Genomic DNA, 12,649 nt, shown 5'->3' on the forward strand with positions numbered 1-12,649 from the left:
GTGTGGCAACAGAACTAAACAGAACGAGGAAGTGAACAGCAGGGCACACAAAGATTCTAGAACACAGGACACACTTTCAGAGGGCCACGCAGTGCCTGCCGCACAGTACGAGGTGACTCACTTCTGGGAACTAAGGGCTCTGCCAGGTCTCAGGATGCCCGGGACAGCATCTGACAGCTTTCCAACAGGTAACCTTAAGAACACACAGGTGACCTCAGACTTCCCACCAGCAGGCCTGGAAGTGACAGGAACAATGTCTTTGCCTTCGCAGCAGGGCAATGCTTCTGCAGCTGGGTGGGATAATGATTTCCAAACTGTGGTCAATCTGGTGGTTATTAACGCGTAGACCTGAGGCGTTTGCAGGTGGTTTGTGTTCCCAAAGCTTACAGGCATACCTCCTTTCTGGAAAAAAAAAAAAAACCCTGGAAATGCGTTGCGCAGAAACAAGAAAGAGAAGGCCGTGGGTGCAGAAGCGAAGCTTAAGACCATGACAGGAATCTCAGTGTTGTTTAGTGGACTCTTACATGTTTCAAGTGATTGCGGAAATGAGGTTAGCACAGAATGGAAGCTGGGATACGATGACATTAGGCGAGCCGAGGACAGGGAGAGTGCCTGCCCCTTTGGAAGGCAGACGAGGATGCTGGGGAAGAGGAAGTCTTTTGATGATGTCACAGTGAAGATGACGCAATGAGACGCATTATCTGATGCTATAGTGGAGTTTCCCAAAGAATTTGCTAGAAGACTTAGACATCATTGCTATGGGATGGGGGCCATGAGAAGAGGCCCTTATGGGGTAGCCTGGGTAAAAATAAACTTCTCTACTTCATAACATGTTCTGTCTCAGGCATTTGTTAACAGAAGCGTGAGCAGGCTCAGAAGCTAAGCATACTCTAAATGTGGATAAACTCAGCCTAGGGATCGGGGGCCGGCAAATGTTTGGGAAGTAGCCAGGGTTACCATGGCAGAAGACATAGGGACACAGACCAAAGGACAGTAGGACTGAGGCTGTCCACAGTCTGATAGGAATCTCAGCTCTTCTGCTACCAGCTGGTGCCCTGGACTTGGTTAGCGGGGCTGCTGAGTGCACAGCCACCTTGTTGGTCATGGCCTGTATCTGCCGCTTTCGTTCGCGGAGTTCCTTTTCCAGAAGCTCGTTTTCCATGGTGACCTTCCGCAGCTGAGACTCCTGGAAGTCGGTTTGCCGTTGTAAGGATGTGATGGCTCCTAAGAGCGAGGCGGGACACAGGCGGAGCGAGGCAGGACACAGGCGGAGCGAGGCAGGTCATAGGCAGAGCGGAGAGTGAGGACCAGCTGTGAGCCCCAGGTCCCGAGTTGCTTCTCTGAATGCCCCGTTACCCTTTCTTGGTGCAACTCCAGGTGGAGAGGGACCTGTATCTCCTGCCTCTCCTGCCCCCTGGGCAGAGGCAGTGGAACTGGGCGCCCGCACCCCATGGCAGCCGCCCCTTGGCCCTTCCTACCTTTGGCCAGGGAATATCTGGTTCTGGTGAGTTCCAGCTCACTCTGGAAGTCCAACAACATGCGCTCATACTCCTCCAGCTGGGCCATCAGCTCCTCCTCAAAGGATTCGGTCAAGGAGTACGACCTCTTGGGACGCTGGGCCTCCTCCTCCTCCCTCAGCTCCCACAGTTCTTCCTCCTCTACCACTGCCTCCTCCTCCTCCTCTGCTAGTCCATTTGCTTCCTCCTCCTCTTCCTCTTCCTCCTCAGGGCCCTCTTCATGCAAAGTCCCCATCTTGCCCAAGCTGCTCCCAGCCTCCTCCGGGGCCCCCTTGGGACTCTTTTCCTCCACGACACTTCCGGGTTCCATCGGCAGCTCCTTGCTGCTCTCGGTCATGTTAAAGTCATCCTGCATCTGGGGAACAGAGAGAAAAGGGACTGGGCGTTGACACAAATGTCCTTAGGTACAAGAGAGAGGTACCTCCGCCTCTCAGTACTTGTGCTCTTGTTGGGGGAGGGGCATTGATTGAGCTTGCCCATTGGCCTCATCTGCATTTAGGGAGGGCCAGCAACGTTCAGGGCTGCAGGGAGGGGCACTGTGGCTGGGGCCTCCCTCCTAGAGGTCCTCTTCCCCTAGAAGCATCTAAGGAGTGAAGCCTGGGGCTTCAGCCTGCTCCACACCTGCATCCAGGGCTGAAGCTCCTCCTCTTCTTTGTGTGGCATCTTCAGCATGCTCAACTTTCCCAGCTTCAGCGAGGCCTCAAATGACCGATCCTGTCAGATGCTGCTATGAACCCCAAGCTCTCCAAACTCCCACAGGAGCTCCAGGTGATGCTGCCCCTGTCCCTCACCCTCCCAGAAGGGAACATCAGTATCTCCAAGTGGTAACCATGGCAGAGGGCAAGGGAGCAGTGCCATCCGTAGAACAGGGCCATGGTCTGTACGTGAGCAGCTCTGGGGAACAAAGGGGCTCTGGGCCCTACCACTTGGCACAGTGAGCATGCTTGTTTGTAGTTCATCTGCCTGCCCTGGCCTCTCATGCCTGCGTTAGAGCCCTTGGAGGGGATGGGGGAGCAGAAGTCCCATCTGTTCCGCCTCAGGCATCTATCTGTGTGGGCAGTTTTTCCCAAGGTACCCAGGCACTGGCCATGACCTCCAGCCTCTTCCCTGCTCCCACTTCACGTCTGCCCGGAGAAGCACAAGCTGTTATCAGGTGTGAAAGACATCAAGTCTTGGACCAATCCAAGGACCATTCCTGGCCATAGGGTCCCGCCTCCCCCACTCTCTGCTAATGTCTGAGAGGGCAGGGCCTGCAGCTCATGGGCTATCTCAGTCCACGAGCTACCCCTTTGGACTAGCTCAGTGCTCCCATAGGCCCCTGGCAGAAGGCTCACCGTCTTGATGAAAGAGGAAGATGGTTCTGTGCCTTTGCTTCTGAGGAGGGCCTTCAGTTGCTTCCTCAGGGCCTCCTTCTCCTTCTGGAGCAGCAAGATCTCCTGATCTTTCTTCTGCATCTGGGTCTCCAGCACTGAGAGGCGCCGGAGTTCTTCTCCCAGCCGGACCAGGGAATGATCCTATGTGGAAACCAGAGACGACTCCTGGGCCACCAGGCAAGGCCAACTGTCCCCATATCCCCTCCCAGCCACCCAGACACTTAAACACTTAAACAGACACTTAAACCCTTCCCAGACACTTAAACACCAGGACAGACAAGTTTTGCAGCTCTTTATTGCAGCCATTCCTGGGGAGCCACGTCCTGGGAGCCACACCCTGGGATTGTACAGCATTAGCATCTGTCCTGGGCGTGGACCCTAAATCCTTGCGCAAAGGCATTTAGGTCAGGACCAGAGCCTGGTCAGCATTCCCGCTGTAATTCAGGATACCTGTATTCTCGGTGGCCCACACATTTATACGGAAATGTCACCCAAGAGTGATCCCCCCCCCAAACGAGCTTGTTAGGGAGCCCCTCAGTCTGCCTTTTCAAAATCTCAACTGTGTCAGTTCTTCAACAGAAGGCAAGTTAAAGGCATCCTCGGCTAACAGTTCCTCACCAGCAGATATGAACTCAGAGAAAGACTAAGGTAAGGCTTCCAGGCAGGAGGAACAATCTGGAAGGGAAGGCAACTAGAAACCTCTCAAGTTAATTGAAATAACATCATGAGCTTCTGTGTATCCTATGGACTGAAGAAGAAACCACTTGAGAAGTTAGGAAACATTATGAATGAATGAAATTGAATCTGGGACCATTGTCACACCTCAGGATAAAACTAAAACTAAAACTGGAAGTAAAGATGCCTCGAGAATGAGTACTGTTTTTTTTTTTTTTCTGAGACAAGTGTCTGTTGCTCTAGCTGACTGTAACCAGTTCAGCCTCAAACACACAGAGATCTTCCCACCTCTACTGAGATTAAAGGGCTGTCCCACGTGCCCAGCTCTACTCTGCTCTTGCAGAGGACCAGAGTTCAGTTCCTAGAATCCACGCAGGGCAGCTCCAGGGGAGCCAGCACCCTCATCTGGTCCTGAGGGTATTTGCACATGGAAGAAAGTCACACAGGGACACACACACTAAACAAACAAAAACAAATAAATTCAAGGTTGTGGTTTTGAGATTTTTCTCATTGGGAGAAATATAAACTAATATAAACAGCCATCTTAGAGGCTGGAGAGATAGCTCCGTATTTAAGAGTATTTGTTGACCTTGCAGAGGACCTGGGTTCGGTTCCTAGCATCCATATGGCAGCCCACAACTGTCTGCAACTCCAGTTCTAGGATTCCTGGCCTTTCATGGCCTCCACAAGCACCTTACACCCATGGTGTACAGACTTTCATGCAGACAAAACACCCATACACATGATATAAAAAGAAATGAAAAAAAATAGATACCTCAAAAAATCTAAATTTAGAAAAGAACCAAAAATTGAGCCTAATGAAAATAGAAACCAGGGGAAAGTGTGAGACACAAGAATTGATGAACTCCTAACTATTCAGAAGACTGAAGCAGGGGGAATCACAAATGCAAAGCCTACGTGGGCAATTTAATGATATCCATTCTGAGGTTGTCACAAGAGTAGACAGAGAGCCAGGGACATCACTCAGTGGGGGAACTCTTGCTCGGAATGTATGGGGCCTAGGCTCAGGCCCCAGTACTGGGAGGATGTAGAGTTAACTGTATAGGGAAAGGGTTAAGAAGGAAGAATGGAAGGGGGAAACGAAGCAAAAGGAGGTGAGATGGCTCACCGGCAAGAATGCAGAAGACCTGAGTTTGGTTCCCAGCACCCACATGGTGTTCACAACCACCCATAAGGCCAGCTTCAGGGGATCTGACGCCCTCTTCTGGCCTCTGAAGGCACCCGTGCAGAGCCACTTACAGGTCCATCCATGATGTACACAGGTAAATAAAAACAAACCTGAGAAAGAAGCAAATGGGGCTGGAAAGATCAACGTCTGGCTGTACAAGCCTGAGAACCTGTGCTGTGGGATGATCCTTCCGTACACTGTGAAGATGTGTTGCTCTCATGGGTAACAAGAAGCTGATTGGCCGATGGCTAGGCAGAATTTTCAGGGCAAAGAAAGAGAATACTGAGGGGAGTGAAATCTCAGGGGTCACAAGGAGATGCAGAGAGAAGAAAGATGAACTTGCCCTGTTGTTAAAGGGTACTGTCACATGGTAGAGCATAGATAAGAAATACAGGTTGATTTAAAATATAAGAGCTAGTTAGTAATAACTAACTATGGCTATGGGCTGAACCTTTATAATTAATAAGTCTCTGAGTGGTTGTTTCGGAGTTGGCTGTCCCAACGAAGAATTCCACCTACAAACCCAAGTTTGAGTTCCCACCTCCCTCGTGGAAAGCCAGATGTGAGACCCTGTGCACCTGTAACCCCGGTACAAACAAGAAGATAGCTGGAGCATGCTGGCTGCAAGCCTTGCCAAAAAACAGCTAGTTCCAGGTTTGGTGGGAGATCCTGTTTCAAGGGGATAAGACAGAGGGCAACTGGAGAGGACGGCCAAGGTCCTTTTCCCATGGGTACCTGTGCCTGCACATGTGTCTGCAAGCACAGAAACCACACACATACCCCTGCCCACACACACACACACACACACGTCAGAAAGAAGCCAGCACGCAACACTGTGGCATTGGAAAATGTGAAAGGGGTGTGGGAATTATTTGTATGATGATCATTTTTTTTTAATGTTCAAAATAAAAAAAAGCAAAGTGGGAAAACAGTACCAGAGAACACACCTTATTGTTCCGACCAAGGTGATCTCAGACATGTGCACATGCCTTCAAGCAGTCTGAGAACTGCCGCCGGGGAAACTGGCACATTTCCTGCCAGGGACTGCTAAGATGGCATGGGCCAAATATGCTGGTGCAAGTGGCTCTCCTGTCACTACAGCCTCTCAGAAAGACACAAAGACAACCCCAGTAATGCCATCTCAGCTCCTGGAGGGAGCCAGGCCTGTCGCCATCTCTCAGAGGCTTCCACCCTGGTGGGTGAGCAGCGGCAGCCTGGTGGTAAACACCTTTGCCAGCATGGCAGAGGTGGAAGGGCTGGGTCAAGGGACAGACACACTTTTGAGCCTCTGGACACATCACACATATGCCAGCTGTCAGGGGCCTGTCCTGGCTGGGACTTGCAGGAATTCATTTGCTTCTGTCCAATGGTGTTCTTTCTTGTTCATTCAACAAGTGTGCAGGGTTTCCCTTTTAGCCCCACTGGCTTTTTTAAAAAAAAATGGATGGGAGCTGGGGAGGTGCTCAGCCAGTAAAGTACTTGCTGCGCAAACAGGAAGACTTGAGTTTGGTCTCTGCAACCCACGTAAAATAGGTGTTGGACCTGAGGAGATGCCTTAGTGGTTAAGAGCACTGGTTGCTTTTCCAGAGGACCAGGGTTTTATTTCCAGTACCCACACGATGGCTCACAACTATCTGTAACTCCAATTCCAGGGGTCAGGTACCCTCTCCAGACTACACACAGAGAACACAGATATACATGCTGACAAAACATTTATACACATGAAATAATTTATTAAAAGGACAATACAAATAAAATCAAAATGGGAAGCTGTCTCACTCTATTAAAGCCAATAATTTAAAGTTAACCTAACATTAAAAAAGCCAGAAGTGGGGGCACACTTATATTCTAGCCCTGGGATGATGGACACAGGCAGATCCTTGGGGCCAGCTTAGTCTAATCAGTGAGATCCAGGCAAGAGAGAGACTCTGTCTCAAACACAAGGCACACAGCACCCAAGGTTGACCTTTGTCCTTCACACACACGTTCCCGTGCACACACACACATGCACCTGCACATGCGTACATGAACACATGGATTCAAGACCTAGAAATAGCAAGCATCCATTTGAAATAATCATCACATCCTAAAGCCAACACTGGGAGAAAGTCTAGCACAAAGAAAGCAGCTGATCAGGAGGAGACACAACAGGAGCCAGCGGCTTCGGAATGAAGAGGCCGCTGCTGCAGGAGCCACAGGCCATGATGGCACCGCTCCCTGCTGCTGCACCACGTTAGGTTAGTGACACAGACTTTCAGGAGTCAGACAGTTCCTACATGCCTGCTAACTGCAGGAAGCAGAAAAGAGGAAACGCCTTCCTTGTAAAGGCAGAAAACCTGTGATTTATTAAAACTTGTCTGTTTTGTAAGCACGGAATTCCAACTCACTTGAGAGGCTGAGGCAGGAGAATTGCAAATTCAAGACCTGCCTGGTCTGTAGAGTGAGTCCAAAGCCATCCTGAGCAAATCAGTGAGACCCTGTCTCAAAATAAAAAGTAGTAGAAGGTTTGGTTCTATAAGCACATGCAAGACCCAGGGTTTGAGCCCCAGAGGACAAAATGGTAGGAGAGAAAAACAAATGCTTCAGAGTTTGGGGAATAGTGATAACTGAGAATCTCCCAAAGCCTAGATGAAGTGTGTAGAACGAATTCTAATTAGTATTAATAATAAAAACCCAGAGACAGATACTATGGGATGTAAGCTGAAAGATCAGAGAAGCAGAGCAGCCAACCGCTAGAGAGTTCTTACCTCTACTAATGCTCAGACCGAAGGGGTGATACCATCTCTCCAAATCCTCAGACTGCATCTCAGACTGAATCCTCAGACGGCAACTGAGCTCCTCTCTCCTCCCGCCTTACATTCCTCTCTCCGTCCAGTCATATCCCTTCCTGTCTCCACCTCCCTCATTCTGAGATTAAAGGTGTGAGCCACCACCTTTTGACTCCGTTTCTTTTTTAGACTGATTCAATTTCATGTAGTCCAGGGTGGCCTTGAAATCACAAAGATTCATCTGCCTCTGTCTCCCCAGGGCTGAGATTAGAGTCTGCCACCACTGCCTGGCCTCCATGGCTAACTAGTGACTTAGCTCTGCCCCCTGATCTTCAAAGCAAGCTTTACTTGTTAGATCACAAACAAAATATCACTACAGAAGTGCTTCTGAATTTTTAAAAAACAAGGCCAGAATAGCCTGGATGCCAACTTTCAACATAATTCTAAGACAAGTGAGTTGTGTTCTCAACTCTCACAAGTATCAACTTTGTTTGTTTGTTTGTTATTTAAAGAAAGGATCCCACCAGGATGTGCTGGCTTATGCACAGAGCTCTGGGCATTTGCTAGCCTCTCACTCATACAGGGATTTCTGGGCGTACAGACTGGTTGATGGCCACACATGCTAACTAGTTCTGTGCGGATTAAAGTGCCACACACCAGGAAGGAAGGAGGCAGAAGATGTGTGTGAGAATCGTTGGATTAATAGCAGCCAATGTAGGGTGTCTGGGTGTCATTTTAGGCTACAGCTAGCCAGACAGTAGAACAACAGTCCCCTGGGGGGTGGGCAGGATGCCAGACCAGGTGCAGGACCCTACCTTCTCATGGATGACTGAGATGTACCAGGGCATCCTGGTTCTCTGGGACCTCTTGACCATGGTTGGGCTGCTGGTGGGGCTCGTGGCCGGGGGCTCACTCCTCTTGCGTGAGTAGCTGAGCTCGCAAGCACTCTTGCTGAATGAAAAGAAGCGCCCTGTGGAGGAACAAGGGCCAGAGGGCAGTAGATTCTTCCCCGTGGATATGCAGTGGAATTTTCCATGATAATATCCACCCTTCCAGACCTTCCCTCAGAGGCCGGTATCTGTCCAGTCAGCTGTCATCCACTGCCAAACTAAAAGCTTAAAGTTCAGAGGCCGGTATCTGTCCAGTCAGCTGTCATCCACTGCCAAACTAAAAGCTTAAAGTTTGTGTCTCCTCGACCAGAAGCCTATGTATAGCCCTTGGAACCACCACATCTGTCCACACACACCAAGAACACACTCAGGAGGGTGGCCGGGTATCAAAGTCCACATTCAGACCCCAGGGTGGAGGGACAAGAGCTTGGGATTCAGGATAGGAAGCCATCTGCTACTGCCCTTATTGACCCCATGACCCAGTCCTCTTGCACCCCGGAGTCTTGTTTTAGAATTTGGGGTTCTTCACCTTCTAAAGCCTGGAGGGAGTTGTTCACTACGGGTTATTATCTGAAACTATCACGTTTGTCTCACTTTCTGGCAAAGGAAAGCTTATTTCGTTATTCAAGGATGTGGTACCCAAGGGGCTGGAAGGAAGGGCACAAAGAAGGTGGAGGACACAGATTTCAGCTGCAGTTCAGCCAAAGACAAGGAACAATGGCAGTGTCTTCCACCAATGAGAGAAGAGTCCCGCTACAGCCCTGGACCTGGGTAGCCTGTGTCTCAGCATTTCTGAGAAGCAGGCAATGCTAGGAAGAGTTCCATGAGGACACATCAGGCATCCCTGGGGTGCAGCTTCGTTGCCCAGGACCCCAGAAGATGAAGGCGGAGACCTCCAGGATCTCTTACGGTCCATACTGGTGGCAGAGCCCTGCCTGTCCAGGGGCTGGTCCTCGGACATCTTCCAGGTTCCGGAGCTGGTACATGTGTCCCTGGGCAGATCAACCGTGGTGGCAGAACCTGGAATGTTCAAGGTGCCAGAGGTGACGATCTTACTGTTCCAAGATCTCTAGGGTCAAGGCTGGCGTGTTATCTTTAAACAGGAGGCCAGGAACAAGTGAATCTTCCTGACGGAGGCACGGCACTGAACCCTGGGCTCCATCGAAACACAGGGCAGTGGTGGCATACGCCTTTAATCCCAGCACTCGGGAGGCAGAGGCAGGCAGATTTCTGGGAGTTCGAGGCCAGCCTGGTCTACAAGAGCAAGTTCCAGGACAGGTTCCAAAGCTACAGAGAAACCTTGTCTCGAAAAACAAAACAAACCAACCAAACAAACAAAAACAACAACAAAAGATCCCATATGCTCTGCCTTTTACCCACCTGATCACAGTGTATCACCTGAGCGGACTGATGGAGGTGTCTATGAGCTAATGTAGGGACAGACCCTGCAGCCTGGACTCTGGCCCCTCAGTCCACCGCACAACAATCCCACAGCTCCTCTCTGGGAGTGGAGCCTATGCTGGGCTATTACTGAACTTCACAGACAAGTCCCCAAGTTGGTGTTGGGGACACGGGACAAGAGCAGGTCAGGGATCCAAGAGGTTGGGATGTAGCCTTGACTCTGAGTGATGTGCCCTGGGTAGGCACCGAGTGCTCTCCTGGGCTTCAGCAAAACAAGATGTAAGGCTTCTAGGAGTCCTTGGGGTGTTTGCTGCCACTGAAGTGTCCGTGGACTTAAGAAGCCTCTAGAAATTCCAACCCTCTCCCACCCCAACATTGCAACAGCAAAGCAAGAAGGAGCAATCATGAGTGTGGGGTCTGTCCTCTCACATCCCGCCATCCCCCAGTCTCTGTGCAGGCCTCAGAGACTCTGTGCTCCCACAGACGAGTTCAGAAGCATCCCCAGAGGCTCCTTATGGGCTGAAGGGTTCCAGGAGGCAGCAGGTTGTTCCTGTCACCCTTGGTGGTCTGGGGGAGGGTGGTCTTACCCACGTGAGATACAGATGTAGCTCTGGTACTGAACTGGGGGCATCCAGGCCGCATGAGAAAGGCCTTTCTCATTTCTTCCATTTCAGACACAAAGCCATTAGGGCTATTGAGCTTCTTGAACTGGCTCTGGCAGGAGAAAAAGTGAGACCAGGGGCTTGGGCTGTGCCTATGGGATGGCTGCAGGGGCCCTGTCTATGCTGTTACTCATGGCAATGGGCTGCCCCTTTCCTGGCCAGCTGGAAAGCATTCCCAGAAGGCTCTGCATTAGAGACAACCCTCGGCTGGGCTTTCAGCACCCAACTAGGAAGTCACCAAGACAGCCATCACCATCGCTGGCTCCCCTGGTGCATGGTGGGTGCAGGCAGCCTTTCCATCTGGACTTCCCTTCCTTGGGCCCTTCTCTCTCTTTCGTCTTCCTCTGTAACACTCAGGACAGACGGGGTCTCTTTGCTCAGGGTTCAGAGTTGACTTCCTCCTTTGGGCTTGGCTGTCCAGACCAAGTAAGAGCCAAGGTCTGCAGAAGGGGAAGTCAGGGACTCCATACAGCTACCCCCTAGATAGCCTGGGGGCTCTGGATAGGAGGTCATAAGTCCTTCAGGAAGTCGGGCAAGGCCAGCCAGGGCTCTGCCATACCAGAAGCAGCAGTCTGCAGGCCTCCTGGACTCTGTGTGGCAGATTGCCAATAGGCATGTGCCAAGCTCTGCTGGCTGCTAGCTCCCATGGGTCTTTGGCATGGAAGAGGAACGACTCGCTCCATGGTGGCTGTGCCGGGAAGTTAGAGCTACTCCACCCAACTCCGTACCACTTTGCGGTAGTAGCGACTGATGGCCTGGGCCGACTTGCTGGGTCTGTGATGGTCTTCTTGCAGCTTCCTCTCTAGACCGCGGGAGTCTCGGTTGGCCATGCTCTGAAGCAGCACCAGGCCCTTGCTGATCTGAGGAGATGCCAAGCTGAGCTCCTCAGGGAAGTTCTCCTTCTTCATTGAGAAGATGGAACCAGAGGCAGACGGTCACCCTGAATGACCGCACAGGGCCTATTGCTTCTGTATACAGCACCGGTTATGGAGGGGGAGTCAACCTTAGCTTGAACCCTCAGAGGGGTCCAAGCTAGAAAAGACAAGCTTCCAATGCTCCTGTCCTACAGGCTCCTGGGAGCAGTGTGTGTCATCACAGATGTCTCCATAGAAACAGGGCATGGTCATAGTCTCCTCAATTTTCTGCAATTAGGTAAAGGACTTGGGAAGCAGACCCAAATGCCATTCCCACAACTTCTCAGGAGGTCACAAGAGAAAAGGAAGTCGTCTGACCTCAGGGGCCCAGAATCCTCCTCTCTCGTTTTTGTTGGGTGCAGGAGTAGGAATTTTTTTTTTCTTTTATTGGCACGTATTCACCTTGCATATTGACAGAACACTTCATTCCAGAGTATCACCCCCTTCATTTGCAACACGAGAAACAGTGATCCCCCCTTCATAATAAGAGCCCTGGAGATCAGCCTGGCAGTGGTGCGCACATCTTTAATCCCAGCACTAGGGAGGCAGAGGCAGATGGGTTGTTTTTTCTTTTTGGCAGATTCTACCAGTTGATAGTTGATGTAGTTACCAATGAAGTTGGTTTGGCTCGACTATTTTAGTACCTGTTTGATCAAAAGTGAGACCCCAGCCCTCTGACACCCCTATATCCAAGAAGAAGCCTGGAATGTTTGGGTGAAAGCATCACCCCAGCCCCTGGCACCCATTCTTGGAGCACCAACAGAGCAGGAAGTTCCATTTCAAGCCCCTTCCCCTGGGAGTCACTTTGGTCCCGACTCCATCTCCGGGAAAGCCTGCCAAGAGCTGACCCCTCCCCAGGGAAGGCCAGGACCACTCCCACAGAAAAGGGAACACGTAGTCTCCTCTGCCCCCTTTTCCTTTTCTTGGTTTTGCTGAGCATCTCACTGGGCCACTGAGCCCCCATTTTGTGTTCCACAGGGCTGGGCACCATAGCAAGACCAGGCTTACACAAAGAAGGATCAGACCTGAGATTGTAAAGCAAGGACAAAACCCCTGGGCCATCAGCCGTTTTGGGAGAGGGACTTCTCTCTGGCTGAAGGAAAACCATGGTTTTCTCCCTTCTATTCTAGTTGGCTCTGATTCTCCATTCAGTGCAGCCAGGGGCCATCTGAAAGGAAACCCTCAGTTAAGACTGGCCTGTGGAGGGTTGTTGTCTCGATGTAGGAGGATCAGCCGACCGTGGGCAGTATCTCCTTCGTC

General features: G+C 50.9%; 1 protein-coding gene across 1 annotated transcript in view; it reads right to left on the bottom strand.

Moving 5' to 3' along the window:
• Ccdc27 (coiled-coil domain containing 27) overlaps nucleotides 1-11,383 on the bottom strand; it is a 17,788-nt gene extending 6,405 nt beyond the window's left edge. Inside the window, exons 1-8 of the mRNA XM_013354271.1 lie at nucleotides 11,204-11,383; nucleotides 10,401-10,527; nucleotides 9,322-9,432; nucleotides 8,338-8,492; nucleotides 2,852-3,031; nucleotides 2,139-2,231; nucleotides 1,479-1,872; nucleotides 1,094-1,224 (exon numbers count right to left, since the gene is read on the bottom strand). Coding sequence (XP_013209725.1) covers nucleotides 1,094-1,224; nucleotides 1,479-1,872; nucleotides 2,139-2,231; nucleotides 2,852-3,031; nucleotides 8,338-8,492; nucleotides 9,322-9,432; nucleotides 10,401-10,527; nucleotides 11,204-11,383 — 1,371 coding nt within the window. The remainder of the gene's footprint in view (nucleotides 1-1,093; nucleotides 1,225-1,478; nucleotides 1,873-2,138; nucleotides 2,232-2,851; nucleotides 3,032-8,337; nucleotides 8,493-9,321; nucleotides 9,433-10,400; nucleotides 10,528-11,203) is intronic.
• Nucleotides 11,384-12,649: the final 1,266 nt, after the last annotated feature.

The sequence above is a fragment of the Microtus ochrogaster genome, unplaced genomic scaffold (assembly GCF_000317375.1).
Source record: "Microtus ochrogaster isolate Prairie Vole_2 unplaced genomic scaffold, MicOch1.0 UNK38, whole genome shotgun sequence".
Taxonomy (NCBI): Eukaryota; Metazoa; Chordata; class Mammalia; order Rodentia; family Cricetidae; genus Microtus; species Microtus ochrogaster.